Genomic DNA, 23,666 nt, shown 5'->3' on the forward strand with positions numbered 1-23,666 from the left:
GGGCTTTGTGGCAGCGGTCGATGCAGGACGAGATGGATGCGTTAAACCGCAACCAAACCTGGATCTTGTCGAAGCTGCCGGAAAGACGAAACGCTATATCGTGCAAATGGGTGTTCAAAATAAAGTCATAGGTAAAGATGAGAAATCAGTACGGTACAAAGCGAAGCTGGTCGCCAGAGGATTCAGCCGGAAGCGAGAATTTGATTATTCGGAGCCCTACTCACCAATGGCCCGACTGGACACATTGCGAGCAGTGTTGGCGCTGGTAAATCGCAAAGGAATGGTCGTCCTGCAAATTGACGTTAAGACGGCTTTTCTGAAAGGGTGATTTGTCAGAAGAAATATTCACGTCTCAGCCAGAAGGCTTTGTGAAGAAGATTTCGTCTGTCGTTTGAATCGCTCGCTCTATGGTGCTTCACGGCAATGGAATGAACGCTTCAACGCGTTCGTAAAAAGGATTGGTTTCATACAAAGCGGCAACGGCAATGACCTCCGTTTGTACACAGAAACTGAAGTGGATCAGGTGATCCTTATCATAAACGTTGATGACGTGCTAGTGGGCAGTCTGACTGAGAATCTTGTCCGCATTGCGAAAGAGTTTGAAATGACCGATGGGACTAGTCCGAATTTTTTTTGGAATGAAGATCGAAAGAGAGCAAACCGATAAGTTATGTTATCTCGGTACGCCCGACTTAAGCTAGCAAAAGGAGTGAACTCCGAGAAGGTAGCACACCCTTACCGCAAACTAGTAAGCTACATGTACCTACATATCGCTTACGTCCCTACCGGATTTGGCTGATGTTAGTGCCAGTTATTTCGGCCAGTTCCAGGCTTGCCCAGACAAAAAGCTGATGAGAACGGCTGCATCAAGATCCATTACGTTCCGTCAATGGAGGAGCAGACGGACATCTTGACAAAAAGTCTTCCTGTCCTGGCGTTCAGAAAGTTGCGTGTCAGTTTGGGATTGGCCATCAGTCAATACTTTCCTCAAATTGATCAAAGAAGCGACGTTATTTAGAGAAAATTTTTAATGGGGTTCTTTTTCGTACCTATATCTTAATTAAAAACTATATAATTACTTACTTTATGAAATTTTAAATAAATAGCAAGAAAAAATGGGCTAATGAGTTATCTGTTATTAACCAACTGACAGATCCTCCTTGAAATCGTGCCTTATCCCTTTCTAGACAGGTCTGTCTCCTGTTAAATTTAGGGCCGATTTAGATCAAATAGTAAATTTAAAGTTCAATAATTTCGATACTCCTTTTGCTTACTACTTTAGCGCAATAGATTTAGCTTTACTAGATTAAAGATCATGAAGTAGGTATAATAAGTATTACCTAGTGAGACTGTGTCAAACTCGAAATGAGTAGAGCATTATAAATGCTTGCCTTTTCCACCAAAATAATACAAGTGGATCGTCAGCGTAACTACATGTGACTCAAATCTATAGGTAAATAGTTGATGAAAGGATTATGATAGAAAAAAAGGCCTTACCCCCTGGTATCCCCAGTATATGAGCGACTTACCCCTCAAAACAATTAATAATCTTACTTTAAGGGAAGCAACAAGATGAAATTTGATAATGAAGGTTAAAATGAAGCAGTCTTGTGCTTTATGACCGAGCTATAGCACAGATAAAATACCCAACAGATTGCCAACCAAATGCAGTGTTACTAAATACAACCATAATGCAAAATGGTATTTTATCTGTGACTATAGTAAAAAGCTTTTTACCAAATAAGCAGCTATGGAGAAAAAATGATTGAAGTTTTGACTCGCATTTGGTATCAAAAAACTATTAGACGTGTCTAGTATAAAAGCAGTCACGTCAATCACGCAGGTTGCCGTCCACTGCAAAACTTATGTCTTTGTCTTCGCATGAGCTAGATAGTTGAAAACATAACAGCATAATTTGTGAGGCGACCAGTATTGCAGTGGGCGACTGTTTATATTTTAGCACACGAATGAAAAGAAACAAACGCTTGTAGGTAAAGTTTAATAAAAATAATTATACCTTACACGTAATGTATACGGTATTTACAACAACAGCCTTAAGTTAAGGCACATATGGTATTTATAAAAATATCTTTCAATTAACAGGAGAAGGTACAGGTGAAGGTGGTGGTGGAAGTGGGCTAAAATATGTAGATGAACGAGAACTGGGAGATGGAGGACAACTTTCACTATGACAATGAGATCTAGGCGTGGGTGGCGGAGGTATGGGCCCTCCTTCGTATCGACAACGCGTGGGATAATTGTAATCGCTTTCATCGCACACGTCGGTCGAGCACGGTGTGGGTGGCGGGGGCTGATTGATCGATCGGTAATGTCGGTACGGTCGATAGCGTGTCGTAGGACTACTCCCTCGCGTTGAAGCTGCCGTAGTCGCCGGGCTCGGAGGTGGGTTCAAGGTTTCGCGTGGATAACACATTCTGCTTGAACTGTTTGTACTGCTCGAGGCCCCGGTGATATGGTTTCGGTCGTAACTGGAGCTGTGACTGCCGCTTAGCATCGACATGTGGACGACATCGGGTATTTTACTATGCACCTTGATTCGTGCTCGTGGCTGCATGGGACTGAGGGGGTCTTCGGATTGATCATGTAAAACTGCATTGTTGCCATTTAATCGTTTTCTTATGACAAGAAACAGCACTGAAAATCCTACTACTGCTGAAATAATTATAAAAATGACGACGATTAAAGTGCTAGTCCCACTTTTGTATGACGCCATATATTTGTTTTGATCCACACAGTGAGAGCGGTCTTCATCCGCCCCATCAGCACAATTATCCATACCATCACATAAGAGTGACAAAGATATACACACATCCGTTAACGGACATCTGTACTCGTTTGATTTACAGCAATGAACTTCATCGAAGTGATCCGAACATTGTGGAACGCCATCACACACCTGACTCTGATCGATGCACTGTCCACTCTGGCATTTAAATTGATCGACTCTGCAAGCGGGACAGCCCACCTCATCTGAACCATCCGGGCAATCCGCTTGTCCATCACACCTCCACGCCACAGGAATGCAGTCCTTGTTATGATTACTCTGTGTCATACACGTGAAATGATCACTACCACAATCAGGCAAGGCGGCGCAGGTCTTTTTATCATCTTGCAACGCTAAACCGATGGGACACGCGCACACTGGACTGGTTCCGTTTATTATACACAAATGTGAGCAGCGCAGGTGCATGCAAGTGTGATTGCGATCCGGTTGTTTCACCGAGACCAAGTCGAGGACAGCTGCCGCGTGAGTTAGTACCACCGATCTTGAGCTTCCAGTTTTCAGTTCCAACCTTTGAAGCTGCTGAATTTCACGATCCAACCAATATAACCAACCGGTATGAATGGCAAGCTGAGTAACCCGCGAGTTGCTTTCATTGAAAACAACGTGTCTGAAAGAATAACGTAGTACTTTAAACTCACTTCTTGTAAATATTTGTCAACTTATTACTATGAGTAGAAGACAAGTGCAAATTTGGGATTGGATTACTTGTCACTTGCATAGTGTTAAAAAAAGAGAGAAAAGGCTTTTGGTCTTTTGGGAAATAAGTCCGAATTTTCATTTGTCAGAAGTAAAAGTATTTCAAAAATCCACTCACTGATTATCGCCATCAATATTGCACATGTAGATGCTATGCCCTTGCGCCCATACCACCATGTCATTTTCGGCATCGATTGCAATTGCAGCAATATCATTACCACGCGTGATAACTATCCGTTGAGTACCGTCCAGACGTGTTCTAATTAATTGTGGCGCATTGCCGACGTCGGTGTAGAAAATTAACCTGCATCAAGAGGGTGAGGCGGGCATCAATTATAAATGTACAAACCGTTTGGTGGGATGAATGGCTAGAAGTCGCGGTTTTTCACCCTCCTTCTGAATGATGACGCCGACCGTGGAGCTGTTGTCTAAACGAGTTATGTTAATTACATCCTGAGAGGCGCACGACCAAAATAACAGGCGTCCCAGCACGTCTACGGCAATGTCGAACGGATTATGACCTTGGTTACCTGGCACAATTATACTGGTAGACAGTCCGGATTCTGATGCCCGTTTAATTGCGTGAGTCTTCCCTTCAATCTACAGGACATAAGATAATTATCGCAAGTAGTAGGAGTGTGCTGGAATTTTACCCAATATAAGTAATGGTGAACTGGATCAAAGTCAATGCCTTTAACTCCTTTTAGACCTTGAATTGACAATACGGCCTCTGGCGAATCTGAGGTATCGGGTACAAGTCTGACTGCCAAATTTCTTTGGCTGTAAATCATAAATTGCTTCGGTGCTGAAAAGTATTTAATTGTTAGAAAGTGTCAATAAGGTCCATTTATTCGTTGCAAAGAAATTCTGTGTACAACTTTGTTATGCCTCGTGATTTCGTAGGCAATCATGTAATCAGTCTTGGTATTGTTTATCCTTTTTCGCATTTTAACATTTGATATAATCTTCGGCGCTTGGTTACGAAAGATAGAAGCTAAAGTTAATCGATTTAATTTCTAGAGTCGCCGCTACCGTAATTAACGCTGCAATTAATCCGCCCGCTGTTTGCAACCGTTCTCGCCCAGATATTTCAATGCGTCCGAAAGCTCTTTTTTGGAAGACGATGGCAAATTAATATTTTAGAATTTCGGCCATGATAAGCCATTATTAACAGGTTTTGGTAAATTAAAATGAGCATTGGAACTGCAAGCCCATGCAGGTTTACAAAGGTTAACAAAAACAGGGATGTGTTTTAGTGAACCTTCGTCTGAAAGGTCGTACCATATCTACAACTTCCATTGTATTAACCAATGCCACGAATACTCTCTTGGGCATCGACTTTTAGTCCAGGGAATAGAGGGTTTTAACTTGCAAAATGAGAAGTACTTCCAATTTCTTTTGCATGTCATAGACAGTCAACTGGTGGTTAAGAATCTAAGTTTTCGACCTCCCACCCCCCCTTGTGCTTCCTCCGTGCCACCCCCAAAACCCCTGAAATGTGGTTGGTTTCTTAGTCATATCTTTTTAATGGTTCACTTTAGAAAAAAATTGTTATCAGAAATTGTAGACCATAAAATTCTACACAACTTTGATATACACTACTTTTTTGTAAAATGTTTATTAAAAAAGATATAGCGCTTGAGAGTTGGTTATATTTTTAAGAATTCTGAAATTTCTATGTAGGTAGATGTTTTAACCAAATTTCATATTTTATCTCTATAATTAAGAGTTTTATGAGAAAATATCCTAAATTTATCGTGGTATAAATCTCTCTACCCTGCACCCTTACCAAAGGGGATGCATAATAATGAAACTTACAACCCTTGCTAGTGAGGATATTTGAATCACTGTGAGATTGTAGCGCTTTCTAATATATTTTTGAAATTAAAAAATTGTCTCGCTTCAGTTCAGGTCCCCCCCCCCTACCGCGCGGTAGGAATAGATAATTAAACGCTCTTGTGGCGATTGTGAAGTTAGTCAGAGAGTACAACGCTTATTACATATATTTTCTATCCCTCTAACAATAATCTATGTAATTGAGGGGCTCCTAAATATATAAACAAAAAAAAATATCTATCTTTACCGCGGTTGGGGGGGGGGGGGGGGATATGAAGGATGAAGCTGAACTGAAGTGAGATAATTTTTTTGTTTCAAACGTATATTAGAAAGTCCTACAATCTCACAGTGATTCAAATATCCCCACTAACAAGGGTTGAAAGTTGAATTATTATGCATCCCCTTTGGTAAGGGTGCAGCGTAGGGGGATTTATACCACGATAAGTTGTTTTCTCATAAAACTCTTAATTATAGAGATAAAGTCTAAAATTTGGTTAAAACATCTACATACAAATTTTAGAATTACAAATATAAGCAACTCTGAAGCTTTATATCGTTTTTAATAAACATTTCACAAAAAAGTAGTGTATATCAAAGTTGTGTAGAATTTTATAGTCTACAATTGATGATAACAATATTTTTTTGTAAAATGAACCTATAAAAAGATATGATTGAAAAACTAAAAAACCAACCAAATTTCTTTGGTTTTAAGGGTGGTGCGGGGGAAGCACAAGGGGTGGGAGGTCAAAAACTGGGATTCTTAACCACCAGATCTTCTTTCATGACATGCAAAAAAAATTGGAACTACTTCTCGTTTTGCAGGAAATGGTCCATTTTCAGTCTCTATTTCCTGGACTATTTGTAAAAGATGCCAAATTGTCATTTAACATTACAGAACGAACCTGGAATTTCTCAGATCCCTTACCTCAGATGGCAAAACCACCCTGAATAAGCTGTTATTGGCAAATAGCGATACTTTCGAAACATACGATGAACCCACTTCGTTTGGTGAACATTCTAGAGATACAGGAAACCACCCACCTACTGCTGTACCACCCTATAGGATAGCTGATACACTACGAAAAGAACTCAACGATCTCTTAAGTAAAAACATTATAGAGGAGTGTGAGTGACCCTGGGCGTCCCCGGTTGCCTAGTCGGAAAAAGGGTGGCAGCACCAGACTATGCGTAGATTACAGACAAGATTAACGCTATAACCGTCATTGACTCCTATCCCCTTCCGCACATGGATGATCTGCTCCACGATACGAAGCGAAACTTCTGTAGAACAATCATGGACTTACAATCCGGCAACCACCAGGTCCGAGCCAGTGAACGTGACAAACACAAAACCGCTTTCACGACGCCGTTTGGGACTTTTCGGTACTTGCGAATGCCCTTTGGTCTGCGCAACGCACCCGCAACCTTTCAGCGTCTAATTGACCATTTTTTTTTTAATGTTTCTTGGAAAGTTCTGCTACTGCAATATCCTTGGTATGTCCAGGGTAACGAGTAAGTATGTCTTTGGATTTCTGCGTTTAATTTTCTTCTAAGCAACTGTAATGAACAAGAAGCTGGTTTTACTTAGATTTTTCCTACCGCCAAATGATGCAGAACAATGCTGGTCTCAACAACATTTCGGTAATTACAACAATTACCAAAATTTTTAATTATTTTTTAACAAGAAGTAGATAGTAGTGGAGTCAGATTATAATTGTTCATATCGGGCTGTTATTTGCTGATTAAATTATTAAAATTAATTAACAGATCAACGTGCATCCAGAATTTCATTGCATCGACTATAAAAATAACTTACGGACACAGGTGCTGTTTTGTAAAAAATAATGAGTCGGACAAGCACAGGTGACAGTAGGACCGCTTAGCGTTTCCGGTGGCTGGTAGAGACATAAGTGGGAACACCCTCCGTTATGAATGCATCGGTTCGAGCCTCTCTGTTTCGACTCATGGAAAATCACCAAATCAGTTATGTTTTCGTGCATGGTATATATCGCCGTATAATTGGTCAGGTTGGATTTTTCCGCAAAAAATATTTCCCCTGAAATTATAAACCATTACACTCAGTCGCAGTCAGAACTGTTACTTTGCTTCAACAAAAGTAACTATGTAGTTGAGTTATTCGATCATTTACTGACTAAACAAAGTAACTAGTGAAGTTGGTTTAAGAAATTAAGTACCATCATTGGCTACATTAATGGTTATTAGATACCAACAAAACACAAAACCTTCCCCATACTAATTTTAATAAACAAATTAAGGAAGCAGCGACTAGTTTCGACCAAAGGTCATCTTCTGGCTACAATATCTGTTACAGATTTATTGTAGCCAGAAGATGACCTTTGGTCGAAACTAGTCGCTGCTTCCTTAATTTGTTTATTAAAATTAGTATGGGGAAGGTTTTGTGTTTTGTTGGTATCTAATATACACAATCCCATTTTGAGTCTCATCACACCATGGATATCTCCGACATTAATGTTGGCACACAACCTTACCTGTATTTTCATCGCCCCAGTACACCATGTTTTGGTAAATAGTCAAACCGGCCGGTTTTCGAATGCCATCCTTCAGACTAACTTGCTTATCGAAACCATTTAAGTCAGATGATAAAATCGAAGAGGTCGCCGTTTCTGCCCAGTAGAGTCGCTTTCGTTCGTAATCCAAGGTTAATCCGGACGCATGCTTCGTGTTGATAATTATGGTCTTTCGATTGGAACCGTCTAATGTCGCGCGTTTAATGCAATTCGAGTGACCCCACTCTGACCAGTACATATACCTGTTTTTGGGGTGCAATTAATGTTCTCAGTCTAAGAGATTCTTACCCTTCTTCGGGATTCAGGACAATACTGTGCGGTTCGTCGATGTCTCTCCATATAAGGGTGCGGCGACTGGAACCGTCGTATTTTGAAACTTCAATGTGATGCAAGACGGAATCGGCCCAATAGATGTTTTTCGCAATCCAGTCGACCGCAACACCTTCGGGGGAGGTTAATCCCAATTCGATCACCTTCTGCGGATCTGAACCGTTAACAAAAGCGCTCATAATGACCCTCAGTTTGTTGTCACTCCAATAAACTCGTTGGGTTTCAATGTCGAAATCTATAGACCTGTGGAAAAATTGGGTAGAGACTACTAAGAAGACTTTGTACTTACATGGCATGTTTAACTCCCGCCACGGGAATGGTTACCTCCCTGTAATTATTTTCAATGCTAATGCGACCGATGTTACTTTTACGCGCGTAGATGAGAAACACATTGGCAAGCACACAGGTACGATTATCACTGGCAAGTTCATAATTAATCTGGCAAGCACATACGTGCGTTTTGTTATGGCGATACAAGCACAAGTGAGAGCAGCCGCCATTGTCAACACCGCAGGTGTTACCCCCATGGAACTCTTGCAACCGAATAGCCTTCAATCCCATGACATTAGCGATTTGATCAATAATAACCTCACGATTGCCACCCGACACTTTATGAACCCTATCAATGGCGCGCCTCTGCCAATCAGTCCAATATAAATAATCACCCATAAGAGAAAAACCAAACACATGCGGCACGTTGTCATTCACCAACTCCCGACGGTCCGTTCCGTCCATGTTTGCATACTCGATCAAATCCGTTTTGGCGTCACACCAGTAAATTTTTAAATTTTCAAAGTCCAAAGTAACTCCATTCGGCCAACCGAGCTTCGTCGAAATTATCACCTTCCTTTCGGATCCATCTAAATTCGATCGCTCAATTTTCGGATTCTTCTCGTACCAGTCGGACCAAAACAGCCAACCCAGCTGAGGCGCGACGGCGATGGCACGCGGTTCGGCGAGTCCGTCGAAAATGACAACATTCCGATATTTGCCGTTCAGCTGCGCGACCTCAATACGATCCGTACCGGTATCCGTCCAATATATGTTACGGGCGACAAAATCTACGGCGATACCGTCGGGATGAAAAATTTCAGATACGATGACGTCAGTCTGTAGCGTTCCGTTTAAATGCGCTTTCCTAATTTTCTTCACGTTATCGTCGGTCCAATAAATAAATCCTTCGATCGGATCATAGTCTACGGCTATTGTATATTTAATGTTAGTGAGAGGTAGAATTTTGTAAGTGTAATCGGCGGAATCTAAAAATACCACGCAAATATCCGATCGCCTTGCTAATACTAATAATTCTTGTGGTCCGTTGGTACAATTAAAATTGTTGACTAGTTTGGTTCCGATGGGGCATGCGCAAGAATATCCCGGTGGGTATGGCGCGAGTAAACATAGATGGGAACAGCCGCCATTGTTTTTTTCACAGGGATGCGAAATTACGGGCTGTCGGTGCGGGTCCCAGACGTGAATGTCCATCGGCACAAAATCGGAGTGTATAAATTCTTTGGAATTTTGAGAGGTATTACGGTCGTACAAGTGAACAGACCTGTAAATAAGCAAAATAAATTTTAACTCGCAAAATTTGGTACTAGAAATTGGTATAAATCAAATCAAAAACGTTCTTAAGTTGCCAAAAATGAAGAAGTTTCCAGTTTTTTCTTGTAAATTAATTGTGAAAATTTAAGTAAAGTAAATTAAAAATGCGAAAGAATCATTAAAATACCTCCACAAAAGATTTAAATTGAGCTTGAAAAAATAATTTCGTTTGAGCGTGTGACGTCACTTGATCCATGCGTACTAATGGAGAGCAAAATATGTTTACCGAAGATATGAAAATCGTTATTTATGCACCAATCATCTTGGGAAAGAGGTCAAACTCGATTGCTTACATTAGTGCTTTTGCGCATCTAACTATGGACAGTGATACTTGTGTCTTTAGGAACCATTCTGTCCGTTTGCAAATCCATCCACGCTCAGAATATACACGTATCGACTACAAGGTAGTTTGTCCATTTGCCTATGTGAGTGGGTCGTTATTTTTGTTGTTCCGATTCTCTAACTAAAGAAAAGTAATGACACGTCACACTCTATACTCTCAGATACAATAAGAAAAATGTCAAAATCATTCAGCTCTCCACGGGTAACTAGATCTTGCTGAATCAACATGGCTATACGTTTAAGTAAATGCATTTTTTTGTCTTCTATCTCAATATCTCTATGTCAAGAAACTAGTAGATGTAGCTTCTACATCTCGCATGTTATAGAAATTGTGATATCAGATTCAGATTCTCCAAAAAAACCTACACTGCATCTCCCAATGGAGGTCCACGAATTTGAACCACCCTGTACTGGACTGAAGTGCTCATAGAAAAGAGAAAACGTATATTGGATAGGGTCCTCCAAATTGTATGGCTCAAACAGGGATGTGTCAACAAAGTTACCTCCACTTTTTCTGGAGAAAGTGGACCTGATGATTAGAATTTTTTGATATTAAGGGTAACTTTTATACATTATTACAGATCATGTAATTAATTCACTAGGTACATAAACAATTTGGTTACAAGAAAATAATTACTTTGCACCCAGTGTCTTGTAAAAAAACCAGTACTAAAGCCAAAATTAAATTTATCCAAAATATTCCCTTTAAAAATGAACTTATTTCTTAAAGACTTAAAGCTTTTTCTTTATTCCCCCTGAAAATCAGAATTACATAATCCATAATTGTTATTTATGCATCAAGGGCAAAAAGACGATATTTATGCCGAGGGCCTCTGGCCAGAGGGATTGTAAGTCGCCCGAGAGTTAAATATCGAGTAATGCCTGAGTTACATACAAAATTTTATTTTTCATCGTTCCAAATAATGCATTTCCAAAATATACAAATGTAATGATTATTGGCATATAATAGGCAAATGAAAAATGAAAATGTTTACAAATCCAGTAAACTGTTCGAACATGGAAACACCCAACAACTTACCAAGTTTTCCAATCTGTCCAATAAAATTTATTTTGAAACTGGGTGAGTGCAAACGGATACTGGAACCCATCCTTCAATACTGTACTCCGATGGTCCCCGTTATAATCCATGACATCGATAAACAAAAGTCGTCCATCGATCCAATAAATCAATTCGGCTTTATAATCGATTGTTAAACCATTCGGCCAAAATATATTCTCGGATACGATAACCTTTCTCGTGGCGACATCACCGTTCATACCGGCCCTTTCGATTTTAGGAACTTCGCCCCAGTCGGTCCAAAACATTAAACTATAAAGAAACTAGTGATTAAGTAACGGCAGGCCGATCACGATTTTACCCTTTCATAGGAACTAAAGCAATGGCACGAGGTTGATCGATATCACTCCAAAAGAGAACTTTTCTAAACTGTCCTGTACTCGTAGCTACTTCGATTCGGTTAGTTTCGCTGTCTGTCCAGTACAATTTGTTTGTGAACCAATCACAGGCAAGTCCGTCGGGTGATAACAAACCACCATCACGGCTACTAACAATCTCAATCTACAATTTCCAAAGGTAACTTGATGTGGATATGGCACAGTCTATACCTTATTAGTAACATCCACCCCATTAAAGGTTGCACATTGAATATTTTCCAGCCCATGATCCGTCCAACAAATCTGTTTCTTGGCATAATTAAAATCTAAAGCTGCCCCATCGGTCATGTTACGTATAAGTATCTGCGGTTTGATTTTCGTGTTGTTTGTGCGTACTATTCGTATATCCTTCATAGTTGAGTACAACAATAAAGGCCCGTTGGTTTGGGAGGCGTCTCCTAAAAGTTCAATTGTTTAGATACCTTCCCAAAAGTTGGCCCCTATCCTTTACCATTGACTTGAGGGAAATAAACACATATTATGGTTGTAATGCAAATAAACACATTTAAGCTAATATCCTTCATAACCCAAAATCAAAATTCGAAATGATTGTCCCGCGTTGTTAATTGAAGGGCTTTTAAAATCTACATTTTAAATTTTACTTGATATTTTGTCCTAAAAGTGCTAAAAATAAAGTATTTGTAAACAAACTTTAATGCAAAATAGATGGGGATGTGCAGGTATACCAACTTCATACAACTAAAAGTTGCAAGAATTTATTGCGCCTGAACGATATGCAATTCATACTACACCGTTGCAGGGCATTACAGAATTTGACTTGCATGGCAATTGGCAGACCACCCCCATAAGCACCACTGAGAGGGGTAGTTTGTGACATAATTTGCTTGGAGCATTGTTAAGCAATTAGAGCCAAATAACCATACTAATGCTTACTACCCTCGGTACTCCTCACAAAAGGAAATTGAAGGTATCCCCCAACAAGTATGAGTGAGCCTGACCGATTTTTTGCTTATGAAACTGCAAATGCTAATGCCTAAATTAAAAATCCATTGCTCCTTTATGCTCAGAATTATCTGCAGCATCTTCTGCTACCTACACATGTATCTCGCGGAGCAATACTATAAGGAGTGTACGAATAAACCAAAATCAACCCCAAGAATCCCAAAAGTTGTGTTTCTTTAATTTTGTTCTCAGCAATTATAACAGACAGGGATAAATTGAAGTAATTGCTGTGGGTAGGGAATTCTCTTTCTATGTAATTATGCAAAAAAAAACCTAAAATTGAATTACGGTTGCAGTAGACTAGAAACCATCCCCCCAGTCCTAGTTGAAACTAGGGGATGGTTTCGAAACTAGTCGTAGTTTATGTTTTCAAGGGGAATGGTTTCAAGTGTACTAAAACCTTAATTCAAAAAAGAAAATTTTTAGTAAGAAGAAATAGATTAGATCTGTTATTACTTTGATGCAACATATAAATATAATATAATGAAATACATCAGGCGCTAAAAAACTACGCGATAAGTAATAAGTTTCTGCATTTTTTTCAAGATTTAAAAACATTACCCTTATTTATGAATAATTAATAAATGGATTTCATTACTGCAATGTGCATATCATTAATTAGCTTTTACTGTAGTTTCCCTAATTCGTAAGGTAAATACCGGAGTAGTATAGAACAACTTAAGACCTTCTGCTGAGGCACCTCTAAAAAGCATTATGTGGGTCACTCTGTAATTGGGCGCAAGTCTGTTGAGGGCCCAGAACAAAAGAGGGATAATCAATAAGTAAATAAATAAATAAACGCAAAATTCCACATTCATTTTCGCCGGGTTAAAATTTTCTCTGCATTGTTCAGTTGACCAGTTGTGCGAAACTTTATTACAGTTTGTCCATTGGTCGCGTTTACGACATCCAGAACAAGAACAAGGGGGTGGACCTAAGATTGTACACCTCCTTGAACTTAGCAGCAATTTTTCTGAAAAGACTCGCGCACCACAGACAATCGTGCGGGGCTTCGCATTATCAAATCATTGTATTTATTATAGGTATACAATGATCAAAGTACTGCATTTACGATAGTGACTGCCACCGCTAAAGGTCCAATTAGTACCTATCTACACTGTGCAGTAAATTGTCCTTAAAGTAAAATGATTAAAGCGCCTAAATTAACTAGCTCGAAATTTGCATTAAAAGTATAACAAATTAATATAAATATAACGCAGTACAGATCCCAAACTGAAAATGCGCCCAATAAATCTAAAATGCTTTATTTAGCATATGTTCCATAGGAAAATCACTTACCAGACGTCATAAGGGTTGAAATTCGCACACAAAGTATAGACAAATTAATATGAGGCCGTCCAGATCCCAAATTGAAAATTCGTTCAATAAATCTAAAACGTTTTATTTAGTATACCTACATACTTTCATAGAAAAATCACTTACCAGTCGTCAAAGGAAGCGAAATTCGCATACAAAAATTAATATAAATATGACATAGTCCAGATCCCAAACTGAAAATGTGCCCAATAAATCTAAAACGTTTTATTTAGCATTGTTAACCATTGAATACTAACGCAATATTAAAAAGATCCATTTAGATTTAAATTAGGTATGCTGTTTTTATTGCTCATTAATGATGGTAGTGGAGCAATTCCCCACATTTCACATGCCTTATAAATGATATTTGACAAAATAGAGCATATTTTGACTAAATAAAATGGTACAATAACTTTGTTTTTCCGCAATAAAAAAAACGTTATAAAACTTATTTTTTATTTTCAATATTACATACTCATATTTAAAATGGTTGAACACAAAGTGTATGATAAGAGATCGACTTTAGATGTCCTCTTTTTTCCTTATAATTTGGCAACAGTTCTTAATATATTTAAAAATACTGATTGAAGTGTATACACTAAATTAAAAATTGTTCGAGTGTTTATTAGATAGATACGTTTCATTGTTTCTTTCGTTTTATGTTCAATTTTGACATGACGTCTGCATATTTTGGACGGATAGAAATCTAATACTGAAGGCTACCTGATAAACACTCTGCTTAAAATTAACGATTTACATTAAAAAGGTGAAAATTTCATAAGAAGTTTGCAAAATTGGATTTGGTGTTATGTTCTTCTTATAGTACTGATTTGGTCAACATTAAATTGGCATCAAGCGGCAATTTAACATGGAACAATGCATATTCATCATACTTCTATAAACCGCATAGCATTCGTAGTTTGAACACAGGAGGCTAACTTACTTAATGGCAGACGAAATTATTGACGTTCAGACACAAAAATGCGTGTAACGTAAATGATTTAGCACAACAAGATTCGAGATTCTTCAATAATTTCGCCTGGCCAAACTTACATTCAAGTTTAAAAACTTTAAAACACGTGAATGAAATTTACAAGACTAGAATTTAACTGATTTAACATGGGACCCATATTAAATCGAGTCAAATAACAAAAAGACTATGTGATGCATGTCTCAAATACCTGGCAATGTTATATATGTCATTTCGTACATTTTTTACAAATACCAAAATATATATAAAAAAAAGCTAAACTTTAAAGCTATATAACAATAAATGCGTAAAATTTTTGGAATGCAGTCTTCTTTAATTAACTTTGTTTGGTCTGTTTCTTATTAATAAAAATAGAAAGTAACTTCTAAATTCGTGGTTTGTATGTCAATTTGACGCAGATAGTTTCGGTATGTCCCGAAGATAGCTTAACAATGTCTTCGAGTTTCTCTTCGACCGAACCCGGACTTGGACACGAACAGAGTTCACTTTTACCCTTAAAGCTGCTCGATCGTGATTTTATTTTAAAACTTCCTGGTCTTGAACTGGAATTTCGTGTTTTGAAACTAAAATACTAGATGTTATTAAATCGTCCCAGTAAGTTTTCATTTACCTGTTAGATCTGGAGCCGTTTTCTTTGTTCCTTCTACTGTTGGATCGGTGCAGATAGTGGCGTTTATCTCGGGAGTTTGTGCGGCGAATGCTAGGTTTACGTTGAATTGATTCAGCGCTAAGGGATAACCCAACTGCTCCTACTATAATAATAAATACAGATTGTTTGCACGGCAAAGAAGATCGTTCTAAGTTGCTGAGAAATGTCAGTCGCCCGGACCTGAAGTCATAGATAGGGTTGAAGCTTCACCATTCCGCCACCAGAGGAGCACTGACATGGCAATTTCGCACATAACGCTTTGCTTGTATGGAAGAAAATTAACGAAAGGGAGAGGGGGTCCCGAAGGAACGTGTGAATTAATCATAAGATAGAATTCTGAAGATACTGGAAGAATAGCTTGATGAAAGCTGTGTCAGTGGCGGAACAGTCCATTTTCGTCTTCAGGAGGTCAGTTGAGATTTCTCAAAATTATCGATAGCAAATAACTAAAAGAGGTGTGTCAACCTAAATATATACACACCTATTGTACCAGATGATGATTTTCGAAGCAGAGCATTCGTAAGTGCAGAAACGTTAGCATCTGCTAAAGCGAGATCTAACGATCCTCCACAACTTGTACATTCAACTGATGGTGTTAGAAACCATTGTGAACGCGTCAACATACGAGCTCGCTGACGCTCGTGTACCTGTTAACGAGCCGTGATCACCACAACAATTAACACAGCTCAGACTCACCTGAGGTAGGTAGCTTAAACTACGGGTGCTCTCGGCGTACCGATTCACTGCTCTCAGTTCGTCTAAAGTCATTTTTAATGCAGACGGTGATGAATGGCTTTCACTGGAAGTGTTTGAATTGTTCCCCACCTAAATCGAATATGAGATTATTTAATCATGCAACGTTAATACTGACCTTGTAAATTCCATTTTGTTCCAAGGAGATTGACAGACGCGTGCACGATTCGAGAAGGGTGTGCTCAGTTATAATACCCAGTGATGTGCTTGCAGTTTGTGGTTGAAGTCCCGCTTCCGCTAAAGCCGGAGTCGACTGTCCTTTTTCAACGGCTGTGCATTTATTTAGAAGAGAAAGAACAAAAATCAAAAAATACTAAATTTATTTCAATAAAAAAATATCACAGTAGTAACGCGATATACATGAAAAGCTTACATTAAATTAAACTACAAGGAAATAATATGTACAAAGCCTAAATTGTACTAGCTGCATCTACTTTATTACCTTCCAATCCATATTTGAGGTGCCAACGTTCGCATTCGCACTGCAACCAAGTCTTTTCTGCCTCTAACGACAGTTGTCCTGTAACAAATCGTGACAGCTCGAGTAATTGCTGGCGCTGCTATTGTCAAAACGAAATTGCACACAAAAAAAGCGAACAAAAACATACCCAGCAAATAACGTTCCAAAGCTGCATACTCACTAGCATACAGTTGCTGTGCAGAATGACCCTTAGGTGGCGGTGGGGGATATTGAAATGAACATATCCACTCACCCTGTACACGCAAGACGCGGCCTGTTACGCGAGCGTAAAATTCATAATTCTCGCGCCCGAACAGGTCGGCCGACGCAAATTCTTCTATTAAATGTTTCATGACTCTAGTCGCCACCTAGTGGGAAGAAAATGGAAAATTACAAAGAAATTTGAACGAATGCACCAATATACACATGCATTTTCAAACTAGGTAGTATGAATGCAAATACAACAATATTTTGCCATTTGGTCATGTCAAGTGCGCTTCAACCACACGTTGCTACATTACAAAGTGTCTTTGTCAATTTGGTAATTAGTCATGTCACCCCAATAATTACGCAGCAAGAGACAATTTTTTTTCTTTTAAAACACTCCCCACAAAAATCATGATTTGCGGGACAAGTACACTGTGTTTTAGTTTTCTCAAATGAGTCATAGAGCTTACAATCCCAGGTGCCACTGGCGTTACGAACTCCCACCTGTTTCAACTGCTTTGCTGTGATTGGCGCATAAATGCTGCATCCAGTGTTAGATGACATCAAAAGTGATCCAGAATTTTATGAAAGCATCAAGCAGTGATTGTCACAAGGGGTCATAATTCCACTTTATAGTGACTAATCCAGGCCCAGAATATGTTAAAGTGAGAAAGAGCATACGCAAAAACCTAAGTAAAGCTGTTAGTCGCATCCTTATAGTAAAAAATAAACAATGTAAATGAATTAGGGAGTTTTGTGATGTAACTTCCAAAAAATACTTTGAAGCCACCACCCATGCAATTTTTACATACTTGTATGTTACATCCTGTATATGTTATACAAACAACGAATATACAGGGTGTTTTTTTGGGAGCTTTAGTTAAACGTTTCTAGGAAAGTAAAATAGGTAGGTTTTTCAAAATTTGTACTTAGGAGTTACGCTGAAGGCCGAATCGATGTAAATATTTTCAAAATGGCCGCACTTCCGGAAACACCGGAAGTAGATAGTAACTTCGTTATTTTAAATAGCAACCCCAATTTTTTATTGGGTTTTTGGATTCTACGTGAAATTTCAGTTCTTTGGATACCCATATGTCGATATCTGCCATTTATGGTTTTTAAGTTATTTTGACTTTAAGAAAAAAAATGGCGGATGCAGATGGTACCTTGATAATTGATTACTTGAAAACGGTTGTAGTCATGGCAACCTATTTTTATCAGTGCATATAGAATGAATACAGCTTTCTTTTAGTGTACTTAAAAAAAGTTAAGTTGCGTAAGACCGCCCCTATGGAGATCCAAATTTATGAAACTTCAAAGACTAAAAACTCAGTTTTTTTAAATGGAATCACCATTTTCTTAATATTGCATGAGATAAAGAATCGAAATGGGCATATTTTGACAATACATGTTCCTATAGCTATCTTTAACAGTTTCTGACTTATTCCCATTTTATTGAATTGACACTATTTTTTTCGAATTTTCTTTTTAGTAGTCGGCCATGATTTTATAACAATTGAATTTTAAACAATTCTAGTGACACTAATCCGTCACCTACTGTTATAGGTTAACATAAGTTTTTCAAAAATCGAAAAATGGCTCGCAGTGGTTTCACCTATTTTTGAATTTAATTGTTATTTATGGTGAAATGGACAGAATCGCGGCACATGCTTGCCGTACATTCATTCGATCACTGGAACGAAATTGCATGAATTTTGGAAATGTTGTATCCCCAAATGCACTACAAACCGTTGAAGCACAAGTGATACAAAGCTCTACAAGAGATTATTTAAGAAAATGAATTGAATTGCAAATGCAAGATTAACAAAATAAATTCAATGTAAAATATAAAAAACTTCGTTGAAACATTTTTTGTATGGAATTGTTGCTAGAACAGATATTGCATTACCTCTCTGAATTTTTAGACTTATACGTTGTTTAATAAATTCAGTTGAACGACTCTGTCTAGATTTGTCAAAAATTTTCCGTCCTATATCCTTAATAAATGACTTATTTATTAATGAATTATTTAGACTAGAATCAATGATATTAAAGAATCCTTTTCTTGATTTGTTTAAAATTCGATTGTTACAAAATCATGACTAAAATGAAAATGCGAAAAAAATGGCATCAATTCAATGAAATGGGAATAAATCAGAAAATGTTAAAGATAGCTATTGGAACATGTAATATCAAAATATTCCAATTTCGATTCTCTATCTCATGCAATAGGAAGAACTTGGTCATTCCATTTAAAAAAACTGAGTTTTTGGACTCTTTGGAAGTTTCTTCAATTTTGATCTCCATAGGTGCGGTTGTACGCAAGTTAATTTTTTTAGTACACTAAAAGAAAGCCCTATTCATTCTCTATGCACTGATAAAAATGGGTTGCCATGACTATAACCGTTTTCAAGTAATCAATTATCAAGGTACCATCTGCATCCGCCATTTTTTTTCATAAAGTCAAAATAACTTAAAAACCATAAATGGCAGATATGGACATGTGGGTATCAAAAGAACTGAAATTTTACGTAGAATCCAAAAATGCAATAAAAAATAGGGGTTGCCATTTAATATAACGAAGCTACTATCTACTTCCGGTGTTTCCGGAAGTGTGGCCATTTCGAAAATATTTTACATAGATTCGGTCTTCAGAGTAACTCCTAAGTACAAATTTTCAAAAACCTACGTATTTTATTTTCCCAGAGGCGTTTAACTAAAGCTCCCAAAAAAACACCCTGTACAGTATGGCGGAAATCCTGAAACCCGTAGATTTTTATTTTTAAACTGTTTTTTAAACATTTTGAATGACATACTGATGATGCGTGAGAGGTAGGGAATTTCCACCCAAGTGTTTTTGCTTCCTATACATCCAAGTATCAATCAATTAATTTTAGGGAAACTTTATGGTAGGTATCTTGAAAGAAATTTAACACACATTTGAAAAAAACTGAAAAGAAATTTGAGGGGGGCTTAAAAGGAACTTAATGGAAATTGAAGAGCAACCAGTTTGAAGAAAGTTGAGAGAAGCTTAGAGAAAGTGTGAAGGGCATCTGGTAAAAAAATTAAAGGAAGGTTGGGATATGTGAGGAACTGTAGACAAACGTAAGATGAATGTAGGTGAAACAATGAATTTTAGGGGTACTTGAGGGCAACTAGAGAAGAACATGATACAAACGCGTACTGGACTAGGGCTTCCCCCATCTTAACCACCTTATATTAGTTACCAGTACCTAGTGCTGAGAGGGATATCGAAGTGTTACCAATTTATAAACTAGGAGGTGATGTCGATGGGAGTGTGGTGTTGTATGTATGTGATCACTTATACATAACCTCACCACCACATCACGTTAGAAAATGAAAAGTACCTGTAACTATTGTTTGAGTTTGAGTTTCATGTAAGAAAATCTCAGGATAATGAAATAAGACTGATAGAAAGTTTAACAGAAACTTGAAATACCAGCCCTTAATTTGCTTGAATCGTAAAATTGCGATTCCCAAAGATCAAAAATCACTACAATAAGACCTAACAATCTTATGTTAATCTTTCCAAGTTAAAATTCAAGTTATTCCTCGAGACGAATAAAGCAGAGGGACCTGGAACCACATCCAGTACAAACTTTTAGTGGAAGATGGTAGATTTTGATTCATCCTCTTAACTTTGAAGTTATCAGACTCCAGCTGATTAATTTCTTGTTTTTTACTTTTTCAATTGTTTTACCAAGGTTTTTTTAAATATGACATAAATTTCTATACCCAAACTTGTTTTGTTATGTACAAAGTATAATGCAAAATTATGCAAATTGGAAGCAAAATATTACAGCACAAGTTAATTGGTGATTAAAAGAAGGTTCATGTGTCCTTATTCAGGATGTGGGAAAAATTAAACAATTGCGGGTCAACGACTACGAAATTGCACTATACGCCTCCAATAATTAGCGGTCAAACTTTCCCATTTATTGTCGACTAATTATGTTCAGTCAAAATGTCAACGTTTCGTCAGTGCTTCTACCTACAAACAATGCACTTGGTTAAATATAGCTACAAGAAGCAAGTAATTCAAAACCAAAAAAGAAACTACGTAAACACGTACACACGAGAGTATTTTTTAACTTACGTTAACTTCGGCCTGTATGCAAAAAAAAAGCACTGTACAGCACAAGCTTTTATGCTACAAATATTAGTATAAATCAATTTATAAAAGTGCCATTATCTAATTATATACAGTAATTGTTTTTGACGTGCTGCCTTCATTACTTCTTGAAAACTATATGAGAATTATTAAAAAAAATTTACAAGATACGCAATCGTTTACAACTTAAATTACCTTGAAGCGTATCACGTCCTCCATTTTGGCAGTTTTACCGTCGCTTACGCACGAATGAAAGAAACTCGGCGCGACACTGACGCCTAACGCTTCACTTGTCATACCCGTACTTGCCTTCTCGCTGTTAGATGCGATAACGCGAAAGGTGCCAAATAACAACACCAAAAGCCTCTGTGTGAAAACAGGTAGCGATGCTATCAACCTATAAGAGAATCTTTACGCACGAAACGGGGAGCAAAAGGAGTTTTACCTGTGAATCTCGTCCCTTTGTACTTGTACATCAGTCATATCGATAATTTGGAAAAACTCTAACTCTGTCTCTTTACCAAAGATACCGCCGGGAATTTTACGAAGAAATTTCTTTAGAACACTAGCAATTGTGTAAACACTGAAATTATCCATATTTAACAAACGGCCAGTTTGTAAAAAATGTGTCAGTTTCTTCATGGCACCCTGATGGCCGGGTGCACGGAACACATCCTTACGATATGGCGCTTCTTTATTTAGCTTTAAAATTAACACCTGCAAAACGACTAATAACACCACCGACAGACTCAAACGGGTGACTTACAAGCAGTGGTCCCGGAATGTCATTCTTACAAACTTCCTCAAGAGGTACGCCGAATTTAACCTTCTCTAATCTACGAGGATAGGGGCCGGAGGGATGTCCGCACGAGGTAACCACGTTACTGAAGGTGGCAGCGCGCCGATGCATCCTCGCTGCCCAACTGCTCATTTCATACAAACGGGGGCCGTTTGTTGCACTAAACTGTCAGCATAACCCATAAGAAGGTGCCGTTTAAAGCGAGTTGTACTATCATAATGCCACCGCATACGAAATTCCGATGTTATCTACACATTTTTCATGCGATACGTCTGTTGTTGTTTGCTTTAATTAAATATTTAAACCACACCTTCGGCCTGTAAAAATCAATGGGCGGCAACAAATAATCGGCAGCGACCAGAGAACCTAGAAAGTACAAACACTTTTACAAAACATGTTTTGGGGGAATGTTGTTGCTTATATTGGCTCTACTGGCTCTGTTCGAAATGTTAAGATAGGTATACAGAGTGGCCCAACGAGAAGTATACAGGGGCTTTTTTAAGGTATTAAATTTAGAAATTTCGTAAAATCCTCGAACACGTCAATTTTGTATTCGAGGGGGACAACTTTTGGAATACAAATCACGAACCCAAGTCTTCACCCCTCTACGTAGGGAGCTTAACCCCTAAAATTTTAAATGGAATCCTATGGCAATTGGCACATTGTTTGAAAGCCAATTTAATCGTGATTACTAATCTGCTTTGCTTTTTAAATTCTATTGATTCGTTTAGGAGATAATTCGCATTTGAAATGGTTTTTTCTAAAAAAAACCAAAAAATGCGATCTAAGTCACTTAAAATTTTATTTTGACGCTTCAATTTGTTTGTTAAACTTAAGTGAACCTGTCAGTTCTCCGAAACGAATCAATACAAAGTTGTCTCCCTCGAATACAAAATTGACGTGTTCGAGGATTTTTCGAAATTTCTAAAAGCCCTCTGTATACTTCTCGGTGGGCCACTCTGTATAAGCACGACGTGGTGTAAACGTTCACCGACTCAATTGTTAGGAAAAGGTTACTTAATTTAATTAAGGAAAGCGCAAGGAAGGTTATACAAGGTGAAGGAATGCTGGAAAGAAAGGATCGAAAAAAGTAGGCACCAAAAAGAAGACGCGAGGAAACTGTCGTGGTGCGTGAATAAGGCTACAATGAGGTGAAATCAAATGGTCAAAAGAAGTTGAAAGAGCAAGCAGGAGGGATCTAGATGACAAGTGATGTCGATAAAAGGATAAGGAAGTAGACATCGACATATAACAGAGTTCGAATAAAGTATGGAAGGAATACTTAAAAAATGCTTTTAAGAAGGCGACTCGAAAAAGGCATGGTGGAAAGTAGGCTGAAAGAGTACTAGAAGAAGTCATGAAGAAGCGTGGAAATGACGTGCAAAAGGGTGAAAAAGGCTCGAACGAGGCGGAAGAATGTTCGAAGTAGACGTAAAGAATTCCTGAAGAAGGTGACGCGAAAGCTTCATAAAACGCTCAAATGCGAAAATAGGAAGGATCAACGTCGGGAGAGCGAAGCATCGAAAAGACGAGAAAGAAATGGCCCGCATGCATGAAGAAGGCGTTGAGAAATCAAAAAGAGAGCACCGAGAAGGATCGAAGAGCCGTTAATTAATTGAAGAAGAATCGAACTAGATAGAAGAACTCCTTGAAGGAGGCGTGAATAAAACTCGAAAGAAGTCCAAGAAGCGTAAAAAACGTGCGAAGAGAGTATCCAAATAATGCTCAAAGGAGGCGCGAAGAAGCTTAAAAAACTGTTTAAATGCATTGCAGAAA

General features: G+C 38.2%; 2 protein-coding genes across 8 annotated transcripts; both read right to left on the reverse strand.

Annotated features, from left to right (window-relative positions):
- Positions 1-1,982: 1,982 nt before the first annotated feature.
- LOC116167973 (low-density lipoprotein receptor-related protein 6) lies at positions 1,983-12,286 on the reverse strand. Its single transcript, XM_031483599.1, has 12 exons — positions 12,071-12,286; positions 11,791-12,017; positions 11,544-11,743; positions 11,204-11,494; positions 8,507-9,772; positions 8,176-8,460; positions 7,849-8,129; positions 7,155-7,394; positions 4,156-4,307; positions 3,852-4,102; positions 3,621-3,806; positions 1,983-3,413 (listed from the first exon to the last, which is right to left on the reverse strand). Exons 1-12 carry the CDS (start codon positions 12,141-12,143, stop codon positions 2,093-2,095), a joined length of 4,773 nt encoding a protein of 1,590 aa, XP_031339459.1. The 5' UTR covers positions 12,144-12,286; the 3' UTR covers positions 1,983-2,092.
- Positions 12,287-15,002: 2,716 nt separating this feature from the next.
- Positions 15,003-22,453, reverse strand: LOC116169999. 7 transcript variants are annotated; one of them, XM_031486229.1, is made up of 12 exons: positions 22,201-22,453; positions 21,858-22,138; positions 21,537-21,808; positions 21,287-21,488; positions 21,077-21,088; positions 16,901-17,120; positions 16,735-16,812; positions 16,411-16,562; positions 16,236-16,364; positions 16,021-16,186; positions 15,501-15,642; positions 15,003-15,453 (listed from the first exon to the last, which is right to left on the reverse strand). In XM_031486229.1, exons 2-12 carry the CDS (start codon positions 22,020-22,022, stop codon positions 15,255-15,257), a joined length of 1,737 nt encoding a protein of 578 aa, XP_031342089.1. In that variant the 5' UTR covers positions 22,023-22,138; positions 22,201-22,453; the 3' UTR covers positions 15,003-15,254. The 7 variants fall into 7 exon arrangements, with proteins under 7 accessions (XP_031342089.1, XP_031342094.1, XP_031342092.1 ...); XM_031486234.1 differs by having other exon boundaries at positions 17,006-17,120; positions 21,858-22,453; XM_031486232.1 differs by having other exon boundaries at positions 16,934-17,120; positions 21,858-22,453.
- Positions 22,454-23,666: the final 1,213 nt, after the last annotated feature.

Source organism: Photinus pyralis, unplaced genomic scaffold (genome assembly GCF_008802855.1).
Source record: "Photinus pyralis isolate 1611_PpyrPB1 unplaced genomic scaffold, Ppyr1.3 Ppyr1.4_LG4, whole genome shotgun sequence".
Lineage (NCBI taxonomy): Eukaryota > Metazoa > Arthropoda > Insecta > Coleoptera > Lampyridae > Photinus > Photinus pyralis.

Excerpts from the sequence above, each read along its gene's own strand:
- LOC116167973 (XM_031483599.1), bottom strand. The coding sequence starts at position 12,143 with ATGAAGGATATTAGCTTAAATGTGTTTATTTGCATTACAACCATAATA. Across the intron at positions 7,395-7,848 it reads CTGGGGCGATGAAAATACAG|GGGAAATATTTTTTGCGGAA; the intron begins GTAAGGTTGTGT and ends TTATAATTTCAG. Across the intron at positions 4,308-7,154 it reads ACAAAACAGCACCTGTGTCC|CACCGAAGCAATTTATGATT; the intron begins GTAAGTTATTTT and ends AATACTTTTCAG.
- LOC116169999 (XM_031486229.1), bottom strand. The coding sequence starts at position 22,022 with ATGAGCAGTTGGGCAGCGAGGATGCATCGGCGCGCTGCCACCTTCAGT. Across the intron at positions 21,809-21,857 it reads ACATTCCGGGACCACTGCTT|GTGTTAATTTTAAAGCTAAA; the intron begins GTAAGTCACCCG and ends GTCGTTTTGCAG. Across the intron at positions 15,643-16,020 it reads ATCATCATCTGGTACAATAG|TAGGAGCAGTTGGGTTATCC; the intron begins GTGTGTATATAT and ends TTATTATTATAG.